Genomic DNA, 27,748 nt, shown 5'->3' with positions numbered 1-27,748 from the left:
AAGAAGAAGGGCCGGCTGTACAGCCTGGGCGGTAACGAGCCGCCGAAACGGTGCACCCGCGGCCGGCTCGACCGCCTCAAGACGGTCGGCACGTTCGACATCACGAACGAGATATCGCGCCTGAGCCAGAAAACCATGAACCTGAACGAACGCATCATCAACACGCAGCTGTTCGCGCAGACGATCGACGAGACGGCCACCACGACGACTTCGGTGGGCAGCAGCGTCGGGCTGAGCGTTGGGTTTGTGCCGTTCGTTGCGGCCGCCACCGCCGGGCTGGCCGGACCGAGCGGGACGTCCGTAATGCTGCCTAGTGACGCCACGACCGCCGTCGCTGCTACCTCTACCGCCGGGCTCGCGAAGCAAAGTGCCGACACGATCCACCACTCATCGCCGCACCATCTGCATCCACTGCACACGGGCAGTGTGGGGAGCAGTGGCAGTGTGGTCGTCACACCACAGGGGATACTCACCACACAGCAGCTGCCCGTTCACTCAGCGACACCACCCTCGACCAGCAGGGCGGGAGCGAAAAGTCGTAGCCTAAGCACGGGCTCGTACATGACCAAAGATTCGAGCGCAAACTCAAGCGCCGAACGGCTCACCAAGTCCAACAGCCACACGGAGGTGCACGTCAGCAGTGAGGGAGTGGCGCAAGCGCTTGCCTGCAAAGATCCGGCCAGCATAATGCCACAGAACAAATCGCTCGAGGAGGGTCGCTCCATGATCCCTTCGGCCAGGAGTTCGCCGCCGGTTCGCAAACCCATCCTGCGCAAATCGAAGAAGATCGTTCGAACCGACTCCGAGTTCCTGAAGGGTAACATCTACGAGAAGGAGTCGAGCGTGTCCAGCTCCCAGTACACACCGACGCGGGACCGGCGGCGGGAACAGTTTGCCGACTACCGCAGCAGCAATCCCTCGTCCGAGACGCACAAGTCCACGGACGACAGCTCGAAGAACATATCGACGGACGAGATCGATACCGTGTTCTCGGACACGATGGATCTCGAGCAGATGGAGCAGGACTATCGGATGCATCTCAAGAACAACCTGCAGCGGGAGTACAAGAGCGATAGCGACACGCTGGACGAGGTGGGCAAGAAGCGAGCGCCGGACTACAACGCGTGGAAGAACCAAAGCTACGAGAACACGTTCGATGTGTACGGCAATGAGATAGGTGCACAGACGGCGAACGGAAGATCGCACACAGCGAACGATCGGCCCGCGGTAGAGGCATCACTCAAGGGAACCGAGGAACATCCCGAGCGTCCTTCCACTTCAGCACCCACCACAAAACCCGACCGGCCGACCGATCTCGAGCTTGGTTCCGCGTCCGACGGTGGGGGGAAATCGTCCACCTCCTCCACCAACGACGGCCCGTTTGGGCATCTGTTCGAGAAGAATTTGGGCCGGTTCAAGCGCATGAACAAGCTGCTCAAGTGCAAACGCTTCAGCACGTCGGCCCTGTACGAGAAGAAGTCCACGGCCAGTGCCAGCAGTGCCGCCGCATCGGACGGTAAGCCCTCGTTCACGTCGCCCACCAAAAGCATTCCCAACGCGACCCGCTCGCCCGTCAAATCCATACACTCGCAGTCGAAAGCATCGATCAGCTCGTCGAAATCGTCCCTGTTCGGGAGCAAAAAGTCGGGCTCGGGGTTCACGTTCAAGGGGAAGCGCTTTCTCTTCACCGGCAAGACATCGCCCAACAAGTCGAAGTCGAACAACGAGATCAGCTACTATCGCACCAAGTCGACCAAAAGCTCCAAGAAGGGTTCGGTGAAGAACAACAGTACGGCGTGTTTGAATCTCGAGACGACGTGCACATCGCCCCTGTCGGAAGCGTTCTACAACACGACGGGCAGCGTGCGGTTGAGCGCGATGGAGCTGTACGAGAAGTTTTGCTCGCAGGACTTTAGTGGACTGTACAAGCACGAAACGGTGCGGACGGACACGGACAGTCATGGCAGTGGGACGGACTCGAGTCATTACGAGTCGCACCGGCATCTGGGCGCGATACGGAAGTATAGGCGGCGCAACTTTAAACTGTTGCGGCAGAAAAGTGAACCCAAGTTCTCGTTCCGAACTGATACACTGTACGAGGACAGCTACGATGGGGTGTGCTATCACGACGAGAAGGACGAGGAGCAGGAGTACGGTGCGGAGGAATACAATCAGTTCCTGTACGACGAGCAGTACTACGAGGAGGACATTGAGCACTACAGCATCGAGAACATCTACTATCAGCGGAACGGGTTGATAGCGCTGCCCGACGGCACGTACGTTCAGCGGTATCCTTATCGAATGGAGGACGAAGAGGGCGAAGAAGATGAGGAGGGAGAGGAGGAAGAAGAAGAGGAGGGCGATGAGGAGGAGGAGCTGGGCGAAGAGGAGGAGTATCAGGGCGAGGAGGAGGACGAGGAGGAATACGAGGAAGAAGAGGACCCAGCGGATGAGAACGAGTTCGACGAGGAGGACGAAGACGAGCTAGCGCTGGCAGAGGAAGAAGAGCAGGAGGAGGAACGGCGACGGTTGCAGCGGTTACAGCTGCCTCCGCCCCCGATCGAGCTCGTCGCCTCGATGGATTCGGACTGTGACGAGATCTATCTGATGCCACAGAACGAGTCCGACGGCAAGAAGCTGATCATACAGGACTTTCTGTTTCATCGCAGCAACAACGACTTCGAGGCGAGCGTTAGTGGGGATGACTTCGATCTAGCGGATGTGGATGAGGAAGCGGAAGAAGTGAATGAGCCGACGCAAGTAAAACGGGAAGATTTGGTGGGAGATACTTGCGAAGCGCGATCGGAGGATGAGCAGGACTTCCGGATGGAACGGTACGCCGCGACGGACAAGGAAACGCTTACGATCTACAAGATCTGCTCGAAGGAAAGCATCCTGGAGTCGATGCGGGATGAAACGCCCGAGAGAACATCAGACAACCTACCCCACAGTGCCTCGATGGAGCAGTACTTTCTCAAGTCGGACTGTGTCAGCACGCTCGAGCGGACGGGCTCGCTGGATCTGCTGAGTAACTCGAGCGGCACGCTGAACAAATCCACCCTGACGGACTACGCGTTCGACACGGTGCGGAACATGAACCTGGACAGCTGTAGTACGTCGCGGTTAAGCCTCTCGATCAAGAGCGAAATCTTCGAGGACACGACGAACGGAGGTGGATCCGGGGGTGGTGCGTCGATCACGGCGGACGTGGGTGTGGCTGGAGGGCAGCAGGACACTGGCACTGGTAGCGTAGACATGGCGGGAGAAGCGTGCTCTGAAGTTCCTCGCATCAAGAGCTGGAACATTGAGGACTTTACGTTAACGCCTGAAGAATCGTTTTCGGATGAGCAGCTACCGTTGGATGCTCCGAGCGAGGAAGAACCGTCGAAGGTTGTTACAGACTGTGCCTCCGTTCAACTAGCAGAACCTCTTGAGCTCGATCATCACAACGGAACGGCCGAGTACACGATCGTCGACCTAGACGAGGAACCTTATCTGCACGATCCAACAATTTCCGAGTTCACGTCCGAGATCACGAAAGAGTTTGATCTGTTGTTTTCCCGCGCCGAGACGGAATCGCTGCAGGCAGCGGCCGCTGCCGCCGAAAAACCACCCTTGCCACCTCCACTACCGTCCCCCTTGGAAGGACCTTCTCATCTCGGTGATGTGCTAAAGCTACTGAGCGATCTTCCCACCCGTTACTCCATGCAGATGCTCGAGCACATCAATCTCGACACGGACGACATCTCGATCCCGGTACCGGAGGAAACCCAGCAAGAAAATGGCACAGTGCCATCCTCTGCATCGACCGTGCCATCAGTCCCACCATCACCACCGGTTATGCCGAAACCGGCCTCATCTTCTCAGAACTCTTCCGTCCCTCCTATCACTACTGACCCGCCAGAAAGTGCCAAACCGCGTACACTCGAGCCGAGCGGAAGCGGACGATCGTTCGCCAAGATGAAGCTCCGCTCCACACGCTCTAGCGGCGTGGTGGCGGTGGCAAAAACCGCCGCCACTACACCGACAGCTCCCGAGCCGCCGGTCGACGGGGCACCGGAAGCTACGGGTGGTTCGGTTTCGAAGGCCGACCGGTTGAAGAAGGCGCGCAGCCAGTCGCTAGGTAACTTGCGTAATAAAACCAAATGTTTTCCATTATAGAATTTAAGCAACACTGTAACAATAATCCTTACACTATCGGTGCTGCCAGTAGTAGCAGTGTAGCGCAAGGCAGGCAGCGCGCGTTGAGGTTACGCCACAAGGTACACCACTGCTCTGTACGCAACGGGGAGCATTCCGTGTCCGTATGCGCAGGCAGCTATTTTATCCAGTTGTTGTAGTAGGTCGATGTGCGTTGTTGGTGCGTGTTTGTCCGTTGCGTGCCCGAAGCGCGATACTTTTTTATACGATTTCCTCCCCCTACCGGATCGCCCGGATCCGGGATGGGGGGAATCCGTTTGGTAGTCAGCTGTCGTCGGCCCATCCTTTCCCACTTTTCTTTCGAAGGCGCCCAGTGGCGCCTGTGTTCCACGATAACCACACGCGACGGCTTACGTATTTATACACAGATCCAAGTAAGTAGGATTAAGATTCTAGAGTAACAAATTGGCTAGCATGGTAGGGATTTTGGGTTTTGGGTCGATCGATCCTGAACGTCTTAGAGGGCCTTTCTTTCCCTCCCGTTTCCAGCCTCCGTGCTCACCCGTTTTCGCTACCACTTTTGTTTCCGTTGGCCACCGTTTTTACCATTTTGGGCCAGCATTTTGAAGTTGGTTTTGAGGTGCGCGAGCTAATACGGAGGGGTGTGTGTGTGGTTTGTATTTCGTGTTTGGATGTGAAACGGACAGAAACGGTAGTAGATAGATGGGGGGAGAGTAATTGTAGAATAGATAGAGCTCAGCTAACAGGGAAAACAAAAACAGGGGAGTTAGTGTTAATGCCGAGTTTTCTATTCCGATGGGACCACGAACACATGGAGAGAAGATTTCATTTGCCGTTACATATTTCCACCGCAATGTTGTGTAGAAGAGGAAGAGAAACATAGTCGTTTAAGCTTAACCACTTACTACTAGTGCTACTACTACTATTACTATTACTACTACTACTCCTTATCCAATGTTAACGCTATCGTGTACGAAGTCGACTTCGGTTTGTAAACACATGCGCACCGGTGTGCTATTTGCCTTTGTTACTGTTATACACTACTAAGGATCGCGATCGCGATCTTCGGTGGATTGCTGTCGTCAAAAAAAAGGAAGAAAAAGAGAGAGCAAGAGAGAGTGTGTACATGTTTTTGTGTGTGTGGGTGTTATGTGTTACTGTAAGTGATGCGTGTATGATCGTACTTAGTAAACCCACTAGACTTACCGTAGAAGAGTTCCATAAACAGTGTATAGAAGAAAAAAAACCCTAAAAAAGAAACACATCTCGCCTCACATGTGTTACAACCACAAAGGCATTGTAGATAATATTGATTGAAGAAGCAACAAAACAAAAAAAAACACACACACACAAAAACAAACCAAAACAACCTTGTAAATCGCAAACCGAGCAAAAAGATGAAACGTTCTAAAACTTCAATAGGCTTACTTTCTGGAAACTGCAATCGGCACACCAAAGCCCGGGCGTGTCACACGCTAGAACGCCCGGGTGCCATTGTAAGCGGAAGAGGAAATGAATAAGCAAACATATTAAGTCAACCTAAGCTAAGCAAGTTTCATGCATGTAATACACATGTTACATACACAGAGAAAGAGAAGGAGAGAGAGAGAGAGAGAGAGAGAGAGAGAGAGAGAAAGAATTAAAGGTAAATATTTCCTGTTATTGTTGCTGTTACACCGATAACTTCCTTTCTGTCGATCGGTCCTTGTTGTATGGGGCTTACATTTACTAATCATCATACTAGGAATTCTTCCATGAAATGGTTTAGTTGCTGTAGGAAAAATGAATCTTAATTTGTCTTTGGCTTTTTAGTGATCATTTCGAGATGATATGTTGATCATCGATAAAATATGAACTTGATCTTCAAATTGCTTACCTGACTAAGGTGAAGCGTTTCCTTTTTGTTCTGTTATACAAATACTGTATAAAACAACCCTATCCTCATACATTACTTAAGCTAAGCCTAACCGTAAGGATCTTAACATACTGAATTAAACCAAACCGTGATACAGTTTAAATGTGTTTGATGGAATGTATGTGAAAACTCGCCCGAGAGCAGTGTGTATGTGTGTGTATTTATGGTACGGGAGGCGCGATATACTGATATAATAGTAATTTTTATGGAAACCCCCCAAACCAAACATCCTCTAAACAAGATGTTTACGTGTGTGTGCGTGTGTGTGAATTTTCGTGTATTTGTAGAATGTACATGTGTTACAACTGGTTGTAAAGATGTATATGCTTTGTTTGCCATGTGGTAATAAGAACGATCGTAAGGAGATGAACGATCGCGAACGTTATCTTAGTGTAGCATAAATTGGAAGGAATATATACTACAAAGAGTAACACCGAACACGTTACAGAAAGCGAGGCTCATACGTTTGTAGACACACAGTTTTAGGGACACACACACACACACACATACAAAAATTAAGCTCGATACTGCTGTAAGCGAGATCACGATGGGTAGTGAGGGAAATGAAAGTTAACTGGTAAAGAAACAAAACAAAACAAACCAACAAGACAGAAAGTAGTTGTACCAAGCGAGCCGCCAAGCGATCGTGTTTGGCTTTGGATAGTTTTTGTACTGTATTTCCTACTGATCATTTTCAGTTTTCATTTTCAGTCTGCATCTCGAATTGAGGTGTGCGGTTTTTGGAAGCTTTTTCTCCTCGTGCAACGATCGTGTCAGCTTTTGCCTCTTAGGGTGGTACCCCTGTTGCTGCTATAGCTCAGTTTCAGTGCGATCGTACTCGCGAACAATTATGCACCGTTTCGAAACTCACACACATTTTTGCAGCTTTTTTTGGATAAGCGATGTACCCGCTCTTTTTGCACTCAAACAATCGAATGGCCTTAAGACAATGGAGCGAATACGGGGAAGCGATTTATGGAAGTGAGATCAGGGCAATTAGGGAAAGGATATCAGGCACTGCGTTTAGAATGCATCTTGGGGTTGGACGTCTGCCAAGCGGATCATCTACGCCTTGATTTTGTAGTTTCTTTTTTTGTGCGCGAGAATAGGATAACCTACAAGGCTAATGAAGCAGCAGGAAGCGCAGGAGCGCAGGAGGAATTGACAAGTGAGTTAGGCAGGCTCCCGGCTCTTATCCCTCTCTTCCTACACGCGTAGATGCTGTTCTTATTTATGGGCCACGTGGCATGTTTGATTCCCAATCTGTTTTTGTTATCGTAGCTAATATCGATCCTGAGTCGAGGCCGCTGAAGCTGCCCGCGTCGGTTCGTTTTTGTTGTTCGTAGCTGGAAAGATTTTAACGAGCAAAAAAGGGCAAATGTAAAACATAGAACGTTACTTTAAATAAAAATAAAGAAAACTATAAATGACCGTATAAAAAAAACGTCAAGCAAAGGCAACCATCAAGGATACTAAACGTGTACCGTGTAGGCAAACTCCTCGTACACGGCAAGGAATTAAACAAAACCCATTAGTCTAAAGATAAAAGCGTAAAATAAATAAAACCAAAAACAAAACAAAAACAAAAAACACTCGGTAAATGTTAAGTATTAACGTGATAAAACACAGACACACGAGACAAGTCAAGCATTATTTGTTGTATTTAGGTACCAATTTTCGTGACCAGATAAGAAGGGAAGTTCGGATTAGTGTCCAGAATGGTCGGAGTATAACGCACAGCAACTAAACAAGAAACTCCTCCACATCCTATAGCTCAAATAACTAAAACAAATCATAATAGAACAATATATACAACACACACACAATCAAACACAAATAGTTATGTTTTGTTTTTGGATGCTTAACGTTTTACTTTCAAAACTGTTATACACGTTTTCGTTACCCTTTGTACAGGCAATCGAAGCCAAAGAATCACTCCAACTCATCCGTGCAAGCGCATCGAAGCGCATTGAGATGTGCTGTGTAGGATAAGCATAGCGAATGCCAGTGTGTGTAGATGTCATTGTTAAAAAGTAGATAAATTAAACAATAATAGAAAGGGGATCGAATGGTTCATGAGATCGATCGTGAGGTTCATGAGATCGATCACATCACAGCGAGACTCAAAAGGGGAGACAGGTTTGGTTTTAACCAGTACTACACACCTCTCCAAATCGGCTAAAAATCGATGGAAAATGAGAAATAAAACAGGATTTTTGTATGTACGTGCTGTAGAGTATGAGCTACGGAGCAGAAGAAGAAATACACACTCACTAGCACCAACTCAAGACAGACCGAACGTAATTGTTAAACAGTAAGATTGTACAATATCAGCTCCTAGTTGTGTAGACTAATTTACCACTTGTTGTGTTACGTTTTTACGTTGAGTGGTGTGTGGAATGAACTAAACACATACATACCACACCAAGTGCGTAGACCGTTCGTTGGTGGGAGCGAATAGTAGAGGCAAGAGGCAGCCAAAGGTGCGCGTAAAATATCAGCGGTATGAGTTTTATGTTGTACTGTAAAATTGTATGTTGAATGTCTACCTTATTTCGTTAACAAGAAGCTCTTTGTATAACCCAGAGTATAAAATTATTTTTATATTTGTGGAATCCAGATACATCCAGCATCAAAATAAAAAGAAAAAAAACATCGTTGGAATATAAACGGTTGTTTCGTGTTACACTGAAATATTTCACATTGTTTTCAGGGCCCCATGAGCACTTCAAAAGAGGCTTAAAATGCGCTGCAATCAATGAATTGTTCAAACTTAAGATTATTGATAAGCTACGCTCGTATATTGTTCTTTTAAATTTGTGCTCTAGGTCTTGTTTTAAATATTTCACCAACAACCGTAGATTCAAAATATGCGATGAAATATATCACATGATTCACCACCCCATTCACCACACTATGGAAGCTCATCGCATTTCATGGACAACAAAATTGCTCAAGCGTATTCGATGAAAAGGAACGAAAACCAAATGTTTCGTTCAAAAAGAAATCCGCAGCTCGTTTTATAATCATAAAATTGTATTACGACCAATTGAAAAGAAATTCAAGCTCCGTTCTTTGGTTCCTATTTCAAATTGGTTCAGAATGAAATATTTCACAATACCGTTCTATAGGTTAAATTTCCGATGATAAACCCCATATCATACAACAATTCGTATTTTTCCCTTTTTTGAATCCCCATTTCTAATAGAAGAACACAAAATTAATGTATTGTTTCACGTTTTATCATTCTCATTATTGACATGGAAGTGATTCGTCTGAAATCGTTTCATTCCAAACTGAATGCATTCTTTCGATTGAGCATCCCTGACATTCCTAGCGATTGTGTACCGCCGCACCATCAGTGTATCAGTGTGCTGCGGGACTACGAGAGTCAGTTGGAAGCCTCACTTCAAGGCGGAAACAGTGGCACAACCATCGGTCCATCTCTTTCCCAAGCGCACAAGTGCGAGCGAGAGCGATGGATGTGAAACACCGCACCAGCACTGCCGGCGGTACCCGTCGCCTGTGCCGAACGCCGACAATCAACCCAACGACGACTAGACTCAAAAGCGCTTCCGTGAAAATTCTGCACACGCCGTCTGATGCGAGTGTCCGCTAGAGTGTGCTGCACGGGAAACGGTTGCAATCAAAGCGAGTGGAGCAGTCGTAGCAGTCGAGTCGCAGTTTTTGGTGTGGTGTTGGAAAAGCAGTAGTTTTCACAAAGTGTGGTCGGTTTCCCAGTTCTGGAGGAAAAGAAGTTAATTTGGCTGAAGGCAGCAGTGCAAGAGGAGAGAGGAGCGTGAAGAAGGTATGGATGAGAAGTGGGACGTGGTATTGGCTCTGGGTACGAGACCTCCGTGAACGATTGAAAAAAAAAAGATGGAACGGAGAAAATTAGAAATCTTTTCCTAGCGAAGCGTGTATCTTCTCTGGCTATAAACCTTTTTCCCCGGCGCGACCCAAAGAGTTGAGGCGATGGCAAAATCGATCGATGGACCCGCGCTACAGCACAGCACACTGTTGGCAGACATTTTTCGTGGGATTATCAGGCACAAGGTGGTGGCAGGCGGCGGCTGGCTGCACACGGAGTCCGGTTCCGAAGTCTTCCTTCGAATGGCGGCGTGATAGATATGAAATCGATATTGGTTTAGCACACCATGTATTTCCGGAAGTAGATTTTCTATGGCACATTTCTTGCAGCGCCGGCTGTGGTTCGAGCCTGGGTGCAATAGCGAACCGAGATGCCTGAGTAGCCCCCCCCAGAAAGGACAAGAGAAAAAGAGGCCCATTGCGCTTATTACGCATTTCTCGGTCGAGAGGAGGAAATTTGTTCAATTGATGGCTTTAGAGAGTGTGAGGTATGGGTGAGCGTGTGTGTGTGTGTGAGACACAGAGAAGGGAAGAAGAGGGAGAAGAGGCTGAGTGAGGGCGAGCGAAAGAGAGAATGTGAGGGAGACGAGAGAGCGAGAAAGAGAAGGTGACATTGTTCTAATCGCAGTTTGCGGCGGAAAAAAGCAACTGCAAATGGAGGCTAGCGAGGAGGAGCGTGTTCCGTTCGTTTGTGTGGTTGAAGGTCATGGGTTTCTTCGTAGCGAACCCCTCTTTGCCTGTAGCAAGCAACTGCGAATAGAGAAAGGCACTGCAGCAGCAACAGCAGCAACAGCAACACAACTGTACATTGCATTGGAAATATTGAGGAATTTCGCGTACAACAGCATTGAAGCAAACGCGGTGCAGCAGTTCTCTAAAACAGTTGCCATGGCGTACACAAACACACTCACATGCAGGTGCCGATCATGATGAGGCTGGCACTACTACAACTACCCCATCGACACAGACACAAACACACATGTGCCTTGAAAATGCGAATTTTGATCCTGCTTCAAGATGGCAGCGCTGGTTGTGTGGCTGCGTTAGGATGATAAGAAAATTGCCTATTTCGTACTCTTGGATCAATCGGTGAGATGAAAAGTAGTGAGTAGAGGAGGGAACTGGCGCTAAAGAGAGAGAGAGTGAGAGAGAAAAGGAGAAGGCAGAATCGCGAGCAATAAGCTTAAAAGAGACAGAGACAGAAGGGCTCAAGACGACGATCGACGACATCTTGTGGAGTTTTCATCGGTGTTTGAGGGGATGGAAAATCCCGCATACATCTTCGCCTCCATGCAATGGAGCTGAAAACTCCATTGACTTGTGACGTTGGTTTTGTCAGAGGCAAAAACGCGTTTCACCCAGCAGCGCGTCCAATTACCCCAGCTAAGATACAGCCGCATAATGACAAGGGCAATGAGAGGATAATATACCATCAGCACCAGCGGCGGCCGATCTCTTGTTGCCGTTCCTGAATGTGTGTTTAGACTTTGTTCCCAAGCCGCGCGCCGCGTCTATGTGTACCGTATGTGTGCGTGTGTATGTGTATATCTTAAGTTGTTCCCTCTAACATTCTGTCCCCAAACTCGTCGTCTTCGTCGTGAGAAAGATTTTATTTTTCCGGTTCCCGATTTCCTGATCTTTTCCGTCGCATTCGGCGGACACGTTTGGCTCGCATCGTGACCAGAATCCAAAAAAAAAAAAAAAATGCCAACTCGCCACCAACGTCATCGTGTTTCATCTATGAGCAACAAACAAATGGTGTACCTAATTTTTATTCCGCAGAGTGTGCGAAAGCGAGAGAGAGAGAGAGTAAGAGAAGAGAAGAAGTGTTGATTGCGCGTGAGAGCGAGAGAGAGAAAGCGAATTTTCCCATCTTCTAAACTACATTACCAACAACAACCGGATTCAAGATGATGTCCACCAACACTTGCTTCAAGTGCGACCGTCCCGGCCACTATGCCCGTGACTGCCAGAATGTCGGAGGCGGCGGTGGCCGTGGAGTCGGTGGACCGCGTGACCGCCGGGACTTTGGCCGTCGCGAGAAGTGTTACAAGTGTAACCAGATGGGTCACTTCGCCCGTGACTGCAAGGAGGACCTGGACCGGTGCTACCGTTGCAATGGTGAGTAAAGAGAACCTTTTTACAACAACATACATACATATTCTATATCTTATTTCATTTCATTATCTTTTATTCTCGTCATCTGTAATGGCGGCGCCTCGCGCGCGCATGCTAGGGAAAAGCGTATGAAGATGCACATTTTATTGGTTATGTTGCCTTCGCAACCACGTCGTGGCGGCGCTGGTACAGTTGGCCCCGATACGTCTTGTGTTTGTGCCGGTGTATGGGTGTATGTGTGTGTTTCAGTGCGCACACAGCACGTCATCCCATGCTTCTTTCCGGTGTGCAAACGCAATCATCGAACCGTTGTGTCACCCATGTGCTTTCAGGAGAGGTGCTTCCATTTTGCTATTTTCGAATTCTAACTGTATTTCTATCGCTTCGGTAAGAAGCGATGAAGAGAGCAAGAAGACAAGGGCCCTCTTTCATAACCTAGCTTCCGGGATTGTGGCACGTAAAGCCTGCTGCAGTGGCGTATGCGCGCACACACACACATACACACCCAGTGCCGGTAACCGGCTGTGCATCACACACAAACGAACATGCGTTTTGCTGGCGTGCGTGCGAGTGTGTGCGTGGACGGAAAAACTCACCGCCAAGAGAGATCGTACCGCCGCCATTGACGACACGCACACAGCCAACTGAGTGCGTTAGATGAGAAACACACAGCCAAATGGTGTCGCTGTGCTACACACACGTTTTCGTTAGGGAACGTGTGTGCGTGCGTTCGTCTAATGGCGGCAGCTGCGGCTACTTCGATCATCAATAGCACACCTTTTCGCCGATTTTTTTTGTGAAACCACATGTGGTTTTTTTTTTGCGGCAGAAAATATATTGCGTCGTTTGCAATTCTGTCTCTCGCTCCGAGCGTTGATTGTACTGTGGCGTACCCATTTCGATCATTTTTATTCAGTCAATAAGGAAAAGACGGGCGGCCATTTCTGAATTCTACTGATTGATGATTATTTTCTACTGACGACTTCATATGAAGCCTATTTCTTGACTTAATCGTGTGTAGTAAACCCTTTGGAATAGAGTGTTTTGTGACGCACGTACAGTACATACTGCGTTTCTACTTTCCTTTTTTTCCAAGGTCTCTCTAATTACACCTTCCCCGCGCGCGCGGTACCATTTTAATCCGTTCCCATTGACTGACTGCTGTTTCTCGTGTGCCAACGTGTACACTCACCATCACCACCACACTGCTGCTTCCCAGATAGCGGTTTTCTTACCACAGCGAGGGTTGTCTTTTACATACTTTTCATCGCACTAAAGCAGAAAATTACAGCTGCGGTAACCATGTCTCTGCCCCACCACACACACACTCCCTTCCCTTTGAAGATCGCGCATTTGTGCTGCACAGCAAACGATCAATGAGATATTGATTATGCATACATAAGCACAAGCAATATTTTTTGCATGGATGGTACAATTTAAACCGGCTTTGAAAAGAAAACGCGATAAATGGGTAAAGGAGAAGAGCGACGGGCGGCAAGTAAGTTCCAGTTTAAGCTTTCAAAGCTTCCGTTCTCCATTTTTTGTGTGTGGTGAGTGATTGTGGCGATGCAATTAAACCCCGATATTAATCGGCGTAATTTAATCAATCATCACCGGCACGAAGTAGGCGTGTGTGGTTAGTTCCATTACACTTCTTTTGCTCTGACCGCTTGGTAAGATGGTGGTACCTTTAGCAAGGAAAATGAGATGAACATTCATGTATATGCCGTTCGCTTTTCCCATTTTCCCCGGTCTAGCGATACTGTTGGGTGTGAAAAATACGTGGGCATAATTTTGCCTCGCGACGGTGACGCGCAAAGATGGCTCCACGGGAAGGAGTCAGAGAGTGGGCGCGATAATAATGTGGTGTGTTGGTGTGTTGATGGTAATGGTACATGCGCGCGCCATGCGAGAGGCGCAAGCAAAAGCGCTACGCCAGCAACATAATACCGAACCTCTCGGTCGATCGGCAGGGTCTCTCCACTACTACCACACACACTGCCAATATAGCGTACAATGACGTGCTACATTTTACACGCGTGTCCGAGAGCGCGATTGTATTTGTGTGGGAAATTTTCTCTTGCTCCATTGAGAAGGAGGAGGAAAAGTGGACGAGATGACGATGTTTTAGTGGGAAGGTAAGAGGTTGCTCCTTATTTTTCTTCCATCGAGGGAAGAACTTGAAATGGATGGGAAGACCCGAGAGAGATTTCATTTAATGCATACAAATTAGAAGCATCGTCTTCCTGTGTGCTGCTTGCTTGCTTGCGGGTCGTGCGGTGTAATTGCTTCCTTGAAGTGTCATGTAACATGCCCCCGATGGACAGACGGTTATCAGCAATGAAACTAATATTTTGCGTTTCTTTCTGTTGGATGGTGATAACGAGGGCCTGGTCAGAGATAGTACAATCGTTGTTGGTTAGATTATTTTTGCACACGAGGGTCGCGCCTACTGCGCCGCCATTTCCCAGGGTGTACGAGGGTTGATAAGGAAGAAAGCGATGAAGAATAAAGATCGAAAAACCACCCCCCGCAATGAAAACCATTCATCATGTTTGTTTTTTAACGTACAATTCGTGTATTTCGATTGACTTTTCTTTTTCTAACCAATGTTACCTGTGTGTTGATGTTTTACAGGCAGCGGCCATATCGCGCGCGACTGCAGTCTGTCCCCGGACGACTCGTGCTGCTACAACTGCAACCAGAGCGGCCATCTGGCCCGCAACTGTCCGGAGAAGAGCGACCGCGACATGAACGTGTCGTGCTACAACTGCAACAAGAGCGGCCACATCTCGCGCAACTGCCCGTCGGGCGACAAGTCTTGCTATAGCTGCGGCAAGATCGGCCACTTGAGTCGTGACTGCACAGAAAACAAGGGTCGGGATTAGAAGTCGGGTTACTCGTCGTGGTGTGGCAGTAACAACAACACTGCGGCGTATTTCCGCTTGCCACATCAGTCCTCCTCCTCCTCCTCTACAACGGCAGCAGTAAATGCATCATCATCTCCGCATCAGCAGCAGCAGCAGCAGCAACCGCAACCGCATCACCACCATGCGCAGCAACAGCACATGCAGCAGCAGCAGCAGCAGCAACATTCGCAGATGAACCACCATCAGCATCAGCAGCAGCAGCCTCCGTCGGCGCCGCCCCCACACCACCATCATCATCATCATCATGCGCATCATCCAGCGGCGTCGGCCGGCCCACTGCACGGCATGCCCCATGGCGGTCCGCCCCATCTGCATAATCTTGCCGCGGCCCATCAGCAGCAGCAGCAGCAGCAGAACCACCATCATCCGCAGCAGCAGCAGCAACAGCCACCGCCGCAACAAGGTGGCCCGCATCAGCAGCATTACCAGCAGCATCCGCATGCCCAGCAGCAGGCGCAACAGCAGCAGCAAATGACCTTTGCCGAGACGACCAAGTCGACGATTCTGAAGACGGCGGCTGGCGGCGTCGGCGGTGGTACTGGGGCCGCTGCGGCCGGTGGAGGGTACGTGCTGCAGGAGAACTACTACAACTCGGCCACGGCAGCGGCGGCCTCGTCACTGATCGGCCACTCACCGTACGGTGTAGGAACGGTCGTTCCGCCGATCGGTGCCGGCGCGGCTGGCGTTGGTGCGGCATGTGCAGCGGCTGCTGCGGCCGCCGCTATTTCGGCCAGCAAGCCCCGCTTTAAGCTGTAAGCAGCCCCCTTCCTTCCCCCTCAGTCGTAGTCTCGCCAGTGACCCCTCACACACGTATGACAAAACAACCATGATGTGTGTGCAGCAGAATTGGGAACTTTACATGCATGATGTGTACGTACAATGGCTGATGATGCCCCCGGGGGATGATGATGGGGACGGAAGAAGAAGATGAGACGATGCCGTAAAGGAGAAAGAGGAGGATGGACTGTTGTGGACACAGTCAGGAAAGAACAGAGAAGTAACACGCGACAGAAGCAGAGGCAGAGGCAGGAGAACGGAAGAGTAAACGGAAACTTCATTTATTATAAAAACACCTATCCTTAAATATTATTGATTATAATGAAACAAACAAAAAAAAGGAAGAAGAATACAAACACACAAAACAAATCAACAAAATATGCATTATAATTATACAAACACACATACATACACTACTCTCTCTGATGTAATTGTAACGAAGGTAGCGCAGCAGCACAGAAACACACGCAAGTTGGAAGTTGGAACGAGAAATGATGGCAAACAACATACAAACAAGCGCACGCGTTTCACACGTGTATCAGCCATCTTCCCGCCTCCCGAGCTCACCTGAAACAAGAGGGAAAGAAGGATCAACAAGCTCTTAGATATTATGTTCTCAACCAAGACGGTAGGGCGTGTCTGGTTTTGTGTACCTACTTACCCAGAAAAGAAGAAGGGTTTTGAAGATTAATGGTCGTGTTTGTACCCTGACGCGCGCAATATCCATGAAAATTGTTCCTTGTAGATACACTTACGAGGGGTTGAGTTTGAGAGAGGAGACTACTAATTTAGGTTAAATCTCAAGGAATTTCTCAAAGACAAAGAGGCAGAGAGCAGAGTTTTTGGGTGGTTGTGTTGTTATAGCATTGTTCCCTCTCGCGATAGTTTTTCCCGGCATTTTTGGCAAAACGATTCCACACAACCACCACCGTGTCTCGCCGCCACAACTAACAGCAAGCACCTTTTAACTGATCACTTCAAAGAGGAGGGACGAGCGAATGTGTGTGTCTATGTGTTGAGTCCGTATCGCAGGATACTGGCTCGAGCGACGACACACTTTACCTATTATTATTGCCTATGTTTTGATGGGCACCACCAGGTCGAAGAAAAATGAGGCTTTTAGATTCGGACGGTCGGAATTGCGTGGTGGAAAAGAGGGCTCTCTCAGCTGGACACTGGGAGCGGTAGTGCCGTGGTACCACCCGTGAGACGATTTTTCGAAGGAGAGAAAAAGAGAGAGTTCCAGGGTGGAGGAAGAATTGTGTAACAAATGTTGGTCATTTGTCTGTTGTATGCCACGTTTCTATTATTAAGAGCTAGAGCGAACTGCAATGCGAGCGGCGCGTGTCAAGAGAGAATGTTAGAGGAGTGTTCCACACAAATCCTTATTGGAGAAGTAGTAGAGTAAAACCACAGAATCAATAATAATCCCCCCGCGGTGTGTGAAAAATTTGATTTTAGAGAGTGCATTGAAGAATGTTCTTAAAACTCGATAGCCCAGGAACCAGCAGCAGCAGCAGCAGCAGTAGCAAGTATATAGCGCCAAGTACAACATGCATGCGTGCGCGCGTGCGCGCCTCATGCACGTGGTAATTGTGTAGTAAGCGAAGGCTGAGCGATAGCGCGCGCGCGGTAAAAGGACCGATCTCCCTTAGCAGAGAGAGCGCGGGGACTGATATGATCTCTCTAAGAGACGCACCGAGGTGTTAGTAGTATGTTGTGCGGCGGCAACGTATCGTTGTTCGAATGGTGTTGCCGTTTGCGGTGGAGTAAAGGTGCGCGTGTATGCATCCTTAAGCATATATGCTGACGCAGCGTTTGGCCGTAATCGCGCCACCATTTGGAACACCGCCGCACAACAGCGAAGATGCAGCGGAGGAGGAGGAGGAAGAGAAGTGTGTTGTCGAAGGCAAACAAACAAGCAGAGACAGAGAGAACATAGTTGATGTGTTTGTGTTTGGGTAGTAGTAGCAGCAGCAGCAGCAGCAGGAAGATTGGAAGCAAAAACAAATGGAGAAAAAATTGAAGAATTTTGTAATAGTGATTAATTTGAATTATTATGGAGATGAAGAAAACAAAAAAATAATCCTAACACGATACAAAAAACAAACAACAACCCCCCTTTTCGCTGTTGATGTATTCGTTGCTTTTTTGGCGTTGGATTATGTTTGTTGTTGGATGATGGGCCATTGTGTTCGAGATGATAATGGCGTTTTTGGAGAGAAAGTCGAAAAAGAGAAACACACGAACGACGGCGATGAACGGTGGAGCGCGAGGAGTTTCGACGACATTTGAATGATGATGGATGGGTGAGTGGTTGGAAAGAAGCTTAATATGTGTTTGATATGAGTCTGATTTTGCTATAACAAAAATATCTAATAAGAGAGCGGCGATGTAAAGACGCTCATTTTATGAATATTCTTTTTTTTTTTCATTTTGACCTTATAAAAACATTTATGGTGAAATATGACGTATAATTACACACATGTAATACACACACATCATATGTATCTTTTATGTTCTTTAACACGTAAATAAACAATCCGAACACCAGGATAAAAAGTACTTAAAACACTATATTACAATAACGATGTACAACGCAATAAAACTTTACATACAAAAAACCTATACGCCCGCTAGTCCCTAATGCTCGCGCTCGCACCTCTTATCGCGGATGGCCTGCAGTGAAGTGTATGTCAACGGTCACCCCGAGGTCGTCGTCCCGACCTCGGTCCTCGGAAGGATCGCGATGGCTGCGCCCTTTAGCTGCACGTGGTTGTTGACAGCTCTAGCGTCTGAAAACCGTCGCACGTAGCGAGCGGCCCAGAGCACAATGTTGCGCAACTTTGATTCCGTCCACAACATCTCCCCCTGTTAATATAGCTGGTACTGGTCCAACCAACGTGAGGGTCTTATATTTCTAGAAGACCTACGTGGTACTTGTACCAGCTGTTCTTCTTCCTTGTGGTCATCTAGTTCATCTGTTGGAGACTCTTCAGGTGATGTAGGTGAACAGGAAGTGTAGACTGAACCCGAATTGGACGATGACGATGGCGAGGACGCAGACGATGTGATAGCAGACTCAGGCGGTATTGTAGACGATGGTGGAGTCGACGATGACGATGGTGACAAACAACTCGGTGATGGAAGACACGTTGTTGGAGCCAATGATAACGATAACGGTGGCGCCTGAACAGGTGATGGAGTGCACTGATCGTCAAGCAACGGTGGTGGCTCGTGCATTACATTCCATGAATCCAGAAATACATCCAGAGCTAAGGGTTTCGAAGAGCGGCTCTGCTGATGCTGCTGATTTCCGTTACGCCTACGCATTTGATTTACATGCCTTCGAAGTGTACGTTGATCACCGGTTACAACTTCATACATAACGTTGCCACATCTTCCGGTTATGACTGCTGGCTCCCATTTCCAAATGTTTCTGCTGTATGTCTTGACGTACACTAAATCTCCGCAGGACAACTCTCTCACCTTCTCAGGTACACTGTGTTTAAATGGATTTAAGGTAGGACGAAGCAGATCCAAAGTTGTTCGCATTTTACGACCTAACATGAGCTCAGCTGGTGATTTCTTTTCTTCTGTGGACGGATTTGGAGTCGATCGATAGGTTTGTAAAAATATGTCCAATGCCTCCGGAAGTGATGTATCTTCTGCACTAATCTTTTTCATCGATCTCTTGAACGTGTCTACAAACCTCTCAGCCTGGCCATTTGACTGAGGATGAAATGGTGCTGTTCTCAGATGTTCTATGCCATTGTGAGCGCAAAAATCAGCAAAAATCTCGCTAGTAAACTGCGTGCCATTGTCACTTACAAGCGTGACTGGATTTCCAAAACGTGAAAATATTCCTCGTAGAATTGCTATAGTCGCCGATGCCGTATTGCTTGATGTTTTTACAATCTCTGGCCATTTTGAGTATGCATCCACGACAATTAAAAAATAGTCCCCTTCCAGAGGGCCAGCGTAATCGATATGCACACGCTGCCATGGTGATGAAGGTTTAGGCCAAGGAATAGGAGTTGAATGAGCAGGTGACTTTGAAACAGCTTGACACCTCTCACAAGAGGCTACGCATTCGCTTATGTCTTTATCGATGGATGGCCAATATACGTAGCTACGAGCTAACGATTTCATTCTTTGAATGCCAGGATGGCCACGATGGAACTGTCGGAGGCATCGTTCCTGAAGGCTGTTTGGAATTATGACTCTCTCGCCAAATAATAAACACTCATCCACTGCTGATAACGCTTCCCTTCTTGCATAAAAACTTGCTAATTCTCCTGTATAAATAGTATTATGTGGCCAACCGTTTTGTGTAAAATGTAGTACCTTTGATAAAATTGAATCTTTTCCCGTTTGTTTGGCTACTTCCGTAAAATTGATTGGTAGGGATGAGATGTTGCTGATGACTACTGATTTTACATCCTTCTCTAGCTCCAAATTGGCGATTATATAGTCTTCATCTGGCTTGCTGTGCTCGCTTATCAATCTTGATAGGATGTCGGCATTTCCAAATTTCTCCGTGGTTACATATTCGATTTCAAAATCGTACATTAAAAGCGTAAGGGCAAAACGCTGTAACCTGTTTGCAGTGTAAACAGGAATACCTTTCTTGTTTCCAAATATTCTTAGCAGAGGCCTGTGATCTGTCTGAAGACGGAAATGCCGACCAAATATCATCTTATGAAATTTGGTCACTGCGAAAATGATAGCTAGCCCTTCCCGGTCGATTTGACTGTATCTTTGCTCGGCTTTTGTAAGAGATCGTGATGCATGTTGTACAACCTTCATACTGCCATCAGAAAATTTGTGACTTAGAGTTGCTCCCAGACCAACGGAAGACGCATCAGCTGATACCACTATCTCAAGTCGCGGATCATAGTGGGTTAATAATAGGTTTGAAGACAATACTGACTTGAATTTTTCAAAAACTTTCTGGCATTCTGCAGTCCACGCAAATTCTCTCCCTTCTTTTAGTAGTGCATCCAGTGGGTACCGCAAATTTCGTAGATTTGGAATAAAGCGCCCATAATAATTGATTGCTCCGAGGAATGACCTTACTTCACTGACATCTGATGGTGCTGGCAAATTGGTTATAACTTTAACTTTTTCCGGATCTGGTCTGATGCCTTGATTATCGATTATGTGCCCTAGATACCGTATTTGCTTCTCATTAAAAAAACATTTTTCTACGCGAATTGTGAAACCATAATCTTGAATTCTAGCGAGCGTTTCATTTAAAATATCATCATGTTCTTTCTGATTCCTACCTCCGATAATGATATCATCCATGTAACTGGAAACTCCCCGCAATCCAATGAGCATTTTGTCCATCAACTGTTGAAAAGCCGCAGGAGCTACCTTGATGCCCGGTGGTAGTCGGTTGTAGGAGTAAAGCCCTTTATGCGTGTTGATGGTTAGAAACTTCCGACTCTGCTCAGCAATTTCGACCTGAAGGAAAGCATCCGATAAATCTATTTGTGTAAAATGAGTGCAATTACCTAGCCTGGCGAAAATATCTGCTGGTAGTGGAAGCGGGTACTCCTGGGGGTGCAAGGCTCCATTGAGACCGGTCGAGTAATCTCCGCAGATCCTTATCTGACCGTTTGCTTTCCGCACGACGACAATTGGTGCGGCCCAGTCAGAGAAATCGACCGGTGTGATGACTCCTAGCTTCTCCAGCCGGTCCAGTTCCTTGTCGACTGCATCCAGCATAGCGTACGCAACTGGACGTTTAGGGCAGAAAACTGGACGACACTTTTCTTTCAGCTGCAGAGTAACGTTTCCCTTTGTACATAGGCCCATGCCCTCTCCAAACAGCTTGGGATAACGTAGTCGTAGCTCCTTATTCGTTGATGATTGAATGGCGTTGCATATCTGGTCAACAGGCACTGACCATAAGGAAAAAGCCTCGATTAGGTCGGTTCCCAACAGCTTCAAGTCCGCTTGCGAAACATAAACCGTCTCGACACGCTGCTCTTCTTTGATGGTGATGTTGGCACTGAATTCGCCGATTATATGCAACACTGCTCCCGATGCTGTTTTGGCATCGACTGTTGGCGGGGAAAGGGGGGGTGCTCCGATTAGTTTCCAGGTATTTTTGCCAATGACTGATATGTCAGAAGCGGTGTCGAGCTGTAGCCGGAGGTGAATGCCATTGATGCTGAGAGGTACATACTTCCTTCTCTCCTGAACGCTGTGCACATTGACTGAGACCGTTCTAGTATTTGCTTGCTGACGATTGAAATTCGCTTGGTTATAGTTCCGACGATAATTGTTGTACGTTTTGCAAAATCCTTCTTTGTGGCCTATTCTTCCACAATCGGTACATTTGTGAGTACGGTACGTACAGTCTCGAGACCAGTGTAGTCCTCCACATAGCCAGCACGATCTGCTAGGGGGTTTCGAATCGTATGGCAGGTTGCTTCGATAATGCTGGAACTGTGTTTCCTTATGCTTCACTGCATAGACTTGTTCGGTGTTCTCTCTTTCGATCATTGCGCTGTCGTGTCTTAAGTTGATAATGCGTTGACATTCGGTTGTAATATGCTCCAGGGTGGTTTCAGGACGTTCCTCGATCCGCACTAACAGTCTTTGACGAATTTCCACATCCTTATCATCTTTCAACCCGCAAACAAATACAAGGCATTTAAGCTGTTCCTCCGTCAACTTGCCTAACTCAAAGTTGACTACACCCCGGTTGACGCGACATGCGTACGCTAGATAATCTTCCGTCTTCCCCTTCACCGTATTTAAGCATTTGAACCGTCGATGTAACAGGGACTCCTTAGTTCCGAACAAATCTGTCAGCTTTGCGACCGTCTCTGGTAATGAAAAATCTCGTGAGAACTTTGGCAAGATAAAATTTACATACCGGTCATGTTCAAGAGTTCCTAGCTTGCGCATGAGAAGGCGCACTTTTGCTTCGTCGCTCAACCGGGCAGCATCTCTTTCGAACAGGTCCTCATAGCGGTTGTACCATGCGGCAAATGTCGTTCCAGCCTCAGCATCGTATTTAAATTCTTTAATGTGGCTGCACAACGAATCCAAGATTTGTTCCGGTGTTGTGGATGAACTTTGGCCTGACCCTTGCTGCTGCATTAACTGCGCCAAAATGTTCTGCTGCTGCGCCATTTGTTGCTGCATTAATTTCAAGATCTGCATCATCGACGAACTATCCATCGACACCGATGGCGGCGTTTGTAATGGAGGTTGCTGCACTGATGGTTCTCCAGAACCATTTTGTAGCTGGTGCGTCGGTTGCACATTAAAACCCGCACTAGAGCGCCTTTCTTCATCACCACTGGTATTCATTTTATAAATTATTTGCAGAGAGAGAAAAAAAAATTGTCCTCGACAGGAAAAAAAATAAAACCGAACTGTACACGAACTTTTCAATCAAGCTACTGAGCTTAGCTATCCTACTACACACGTTCTGATGATCCTTTTTATATACTTTTTTTTTCTTTTACACTCACTGAATAGGTTTTTTTTTTTTAATTATTAAACAATTTCACTGCACTGCGCGTTTTTTTCAGTTAGAGAAGGAGCAGTTTTTTTTCTTTTTTTTTACAACGCAGGTTCTACACACTGATGAGGAAAATACTTCTCGTCGCCACTTTTATGTTCTTTAACACGTAAATAAACAATCCGAACACCAGGATAAAAAGTACTTAAAACACTATATTACAATAACGATGTACAACGCAATAAAACTTTACATACAAAAAACCTATACGCCCGCTAGTCCCTAATGCTCGCGCTCGCACCTCTTATCGCGGATGGCCTGCAGTGAAGTGTATGTCAACGGTCACCCCGAGGTCGTCGTCCCGACCTCGGTCCTCGGAAGGATCGCGATGGCTGCGCCCTTTAGCTGCACGTGGTTGTTGACAGCTCTAGCGTCTGAAAACCGTCGCACGTAGCGAGCGGCCCAGAGCACAATGTTGCGCAACTTTGATTCCGTCCACAACAGTATCAGAAACCGCAAACTGTGCGGCATTTAGCCCTTCTGGAGGGGCGCGACGGAGTAGTAGTACTAAATGTGTTTGAATAATGTGCTTAAAGTATCGTTTTAGGTCACCGTTTTATGCCTCAACACTCGCATGAAAACTAGAAATGATGTTGGTTCCATCTCCCTCATCCCGAACCAAGTTTAAGTTTTCGGCTATTAACGACCCCCCTATCTGCGTTAAGTGTGAGCACACACATCATACGACGATATAAGTCTCCTTCAAAAACAAGAAAGCTCGCTTCTCGTCGCCCCCTCCATATAATATAAGACGTAATTCACAATGTTTACCCGTGATATATAAATGATGATGATTGAAAAGCAGGACGGAGAAAGAGCGGATTATAAGAAGTGTAATACTAATGCAGCAGAAAACACAAACACACACACATATAACAAGTAAATGAAGTAACACTGATGTTATCAGCCTTTCTTTTTAGTGTGTCGATGGACGTCTACAAGTAAAACATACTCTCTAAATGAAACACAGTCACGTAAAAAAAGTATTTAAAAAAAAAACGTAGAAAGGAGTGAAGTAAATAGAACGGAACCAGGTGAGTTTTGGAGATTTAGAGGCGCAAAAATACACAAACACGAGGAGTGCATCGTACAAAAACAACCCAAAATGTGGTTGGAAAAAACACGTACATAATACGTTTGTGGTGTCGGAAAGCTACGCAGAGAACGGAGAAGCCGCCGGTGAAAACTAAGAATTTAAAGTAGAAGACCAACTTTTATCCCTCCCCTCACGTTTCCCTCACACGTAGAACAACTTCGCAATGTATTTTCCACGGAGGAGAAAATAGGAATGGAAAGGATGCAAAGCGAAAAAATAGCGCAACGACGATGTAATAACAGATGCGACAGTAAGGATGTTGGTTGAATTGGTTTTAATTTTGCCGATGCAAATGGCTGTTTAGGGATGATTCTAAGTTTGCGAAGCACTTTGTATTGGGTAACAAAATCGAGTTTGGAGAGAATAGTACGATGGCACGAAGGAAAGGAGGAAGAAGGAAGCGTTACGATCATCTCTCTCACACACACACAAAGCATCAGTGTAATCCGGGAACAGATTGTTTGAAGAACATTCCGAGTGCCGTTTTTCAAGTGGTCAACCAGGAGGTTACAAGACTTACAAGAACGAAGAAGACGAACGATGCAACTGTGATAGGGGTGGACCGAGCACGGGGCAGCGAAAGGAAAGAAGATGGAAGTATTAAGCCAACGACGAGGGGAAGAAGGTGTAGATGTAGTGTATTCGAAGCAAAGTTTACAATTAATAGAAGACAGCTGTGGGGAAGGTAAAAAACGTTAGTGTCTCTCATCCTCTCCGGAGGATTCCAAACGGGTTATTGTTTGTTTTTAGTATGATTCGAATAATACTGTCGATGTTCAAGAACAAAAGCAGAGGAATAATTTTGGCCATAATCATCATTCGCTTGCTCTTTCAATCTTGAGTGTGAAAAAGAGAGTGAGGTAAAGCAGATCGGTTTTTGCACATTGCGCAAAGAAAAGGGATGATATCCCTTACGAAGTAGCAGCAGCCCGTCCTTGAAATGAAGCACAGGATCAGATTGAGCAGCAGCAACGCACGGTGTCTTGTGCAGCTGCGAACGGAAGAAGCATGTAAGATCGTACTTAGCATAACAATGATCTCTTCTATCGTTAGGCGATGATGCAAGAAACAAGGCAAAATGGCGCCAACATTCTTACTAAAAGACAAACCGTGAGCGTTTTGGCATTAAAAAGAAGAAGCGAAAAAAAGGGGGCGAAGAAGCAAAACTGCCCAAAAGGTGCGAAACGAGGAGAACGATTCTCACACACACACATACACGATAAATTGTATATTTTTGTCACACAGCGTAAAGGGCGAAGAGAGAAATGCGGAAGACGTGAGAGATGGCGAAGAATGGGAGATGCGCGCGCACACAAACCCGTTGTTTGGCCTGTTGGTCGGGATAAAGAAGCTGATGACGATGATGATGACGACGATGATGGGTGGTTATGGTATGAAGGCAAACAACAATATGAACCTGAATTTAAAAATTACAAACCAAGTCACTTTTACACGATCGAAGAAGGAAGGAGGACGAACACGGAAGAGAGGGGGATGCTTTACAATTGGGTGAAAAAGAGGAGGGAGACACGCATTTATTGAAGAAGATGAGCGCGCGCTAAACGTTTAGTAGGAGAGTACGCCTGTTGAGGATGTTTGGCGTGTTTCAGCGAGAGAAGAAATCAGTGATTTTCCTTTTAAAAGAAGAGGAACTCCGAAGTTCGGCGCGACGGTGGCGCTAAGGAAGGAGGAGGAAGAAATGGCAGATAGCGTGTGGTGTGGATGAGGATTATCGTTTTATGATAATCACGAATTATTTTTCATAATATTTACCGTAAGTCGAGAGCAGCAGCACAACTCTGCCGCCGGAGCGACGAAGGAGGAGGAACAAAGTTAGAAGAGACAAGCTGCTGAAACTTGTTCTACCTTCCACACGTGTCGTGTCGATTGTTGTGAATGCGCGCTGCGTGCGTAGTAGTGCGCGAGCGCGTACTCTGTCACGTGTGGTTTGCGGATTGGACACACGTGGCAGGTTTGGGGGAGTTAAATGTTTTAAAAAACAACTACGCAACACGAAAAAAAGGGTATTTAGAGCTATTCCATTACCAATGATGAAATTGATTCAAATTCAGGAAGAAGAGAAGGAAAGGATGCTGAGATGAGAAGAGTAAAAAGCTCTCTAAAGACCACCAAGACTTAAACGCGAATCGGGCAAAGCCGCAGTAGCCGCCGCAAGGGGTACAGATAGCGCAGAAGGCGCAGAAGGGAAAAGGATACGGTTGATCTTGTGCAAACGGCCTTAAGTTTTTAGCTGCGTGTATGAATTTCTACACGAATTAAATCCCTTTGGTGCGCTCCCTTGTCGGGTGATTTCGTTCTAAACGATCAAAGGAATGTTACGGAATCTGTTTCCAACTGAGTGTTAAGGGTCAGCTCCTAGAGCCAGTGACGCATAACGGCGAAAGAGTGTAAAAGAATGGATCGTCTCGTTAACGGTCTCCGATGTGTGTACCTCCTAAGGATAATTCTCGGTTCTGTTGGTGCCCAAGGCCATCAACCACACGAACCTAGTTCTCTACTTGAATGGAAATCTTCATCTCTCTTCCTTCGGCAAAACCCAATAAACAAGTATTATATGCTGCGTAAGGCAAGCAAGCTCTCTTTTAACAATATTCCAACATCTTTTAACACATAAATTGCATCAGCAAGGGGGGAAGTAGCAGACAAATTGCTTAAGGCAAGCGAAACAACAATATTAAGGTAATAGAGAGAAGACCCTCTCGGATAGGGGACAAAAGTAAGAAAAAGGATAGAACAACAAGCCAATTTTACTCTACACGTGAAGGAAAAGGAGGAACCACGAGGGAAGATACCGGTATTGGTGTATTTTTTGAGTTTTGTGCACTATGCTGAGGTTGTAGTACCTTTACTTACTCCACGCGCAGACGAAGAAGGATAATTTTTAAAATCGGTTCGCCACGAAGTACAATGACCGGCGGCGGCGGCGGCGGCGTGTGCGCGTTCTCACGCCCTCTCGCTGCCACCGATGGGCTGAGGATCCTTCCCCAGAAATGGAGGAAACGCGTGTGCGTGTGTGTGTGCACCAATGATAATGAAGAACAAACGAGATGGAAGAAGGAACTCAACTACAAATGGACTATTAAATTATTTATATCGATTAAAATTATTGCAAAACAAGCACGCGTGCGGTGTGACGCAAGGATTGCGCACGCGGTGTGTGTTGCGTGTAGTAGGAAGGAAACCGGCGGACGGAATGCGAGTGAAAGTAGGATCGCAAATGGAGAGAGAGAGAAAAAGGAATACGAAAAAGAAAGACAACGGATGATGAAGGGACGACAAAAAAAATATATAAAAATATGTGAAAAAATGCAAAT

The 27,748-nt window shown here is 47.0% G+C and overlaps 3 protein-coding genes across 4 annotated transcripts; 2 read left to right on the top strand and 1 right to left on the bottom strand.

Annotated features, from left to right (window-relative positions):
- Nucleotides 1-127: 127 nt before the first annotated feature.
- Nucleotides 128-8,746, top strand: LOC5668096 (uncharacterized). Its single transcript, XM_061661644.1, has one exon. It carries the CDS (start codon nucleotides 136-138, stop codon nucleotides 4,159-4,161), a length of 4,026 nt encoding a protein of 1,341 aa, XP_061517628.1. The 5' UTR covers nucleotides 128-135; the 3' UTR covers nucleotides 4,162-8,746.
- Nucleotides 8,747-9,449: 703 nt separating this feature from the next.
- On the top strand, nucleotides 9,450-17,887 carry LOC1277873 (CCHC-type zinc finger nucleic acid binding protein). Of its 2 annotated transcripts, XM_061661643.1 has the most exons (3): nucleotides 9,450-9,884; nucleotides 11,729-12,067; nucleotides 14,702-17,887. In XM_061661643.1, the coding sequence occupies exons 2-3, from the start codon at nucleotides 11,857-11,859 to the stop codon at nucleotides 14,950-14,952; spliced, it is 462 nt and encodes a 153-aa protein (XP_061517627.1). In that variant the 5' UTR covers nucleotides 9,450-9,884; nucleotides 11,729-11,856; the 3' UTR covers nucleotides 14,953-17,887. The 2 variants fall into 2 exon arrangements, with proteins under 2 accessions (XP_061517627.1, XP_061517626.1); XM_061661642.1 differs by having other exon boundaries at nucleotides 9,658-9,884; nucleotides 11,729-17,887.
- A 440-nt stretch (nucleotides 17,888-18,327) lies between these two features.
- On the bottom strand, nucleotides 18,328-23,103 carry LOC133393972 (uncharacterized protein K02A2.6-like). Its single transcript, XM_061661628.1, has one exon. The coding sequence runs from the start codon at nucleotides 23,101-23,103 to the stop codon at nucleotides 18,646-18,648; it is 4,458 nt and encodes a 1,485-aa protein (XP_061517612.1). The 3' UTR covers nucleotides 18,328-18,645.
- Nucleotides 23,104-27,748: the final 4,645 nt, after the last annotated feature.

This window comes from Anopheles gambiae, chromosome 3 (genome assembly GCF_943734735.2).
Source record: "Anopheles gambiae chromosome 3, idAnoGambNW_F1_1, whole genome shotgun sequence".
Lineage (NCBI taxonomy): Eukaryota > Metazoa > Arthropoda > Insecta > Diptera > Culicidae > Anopheles > Anopheles gambiae.
The sequence above is the reverse complement of the archived record's forward strand: the minus strand, read 5'-3'. Positions and strand labels throughout refer to the sequence as shown.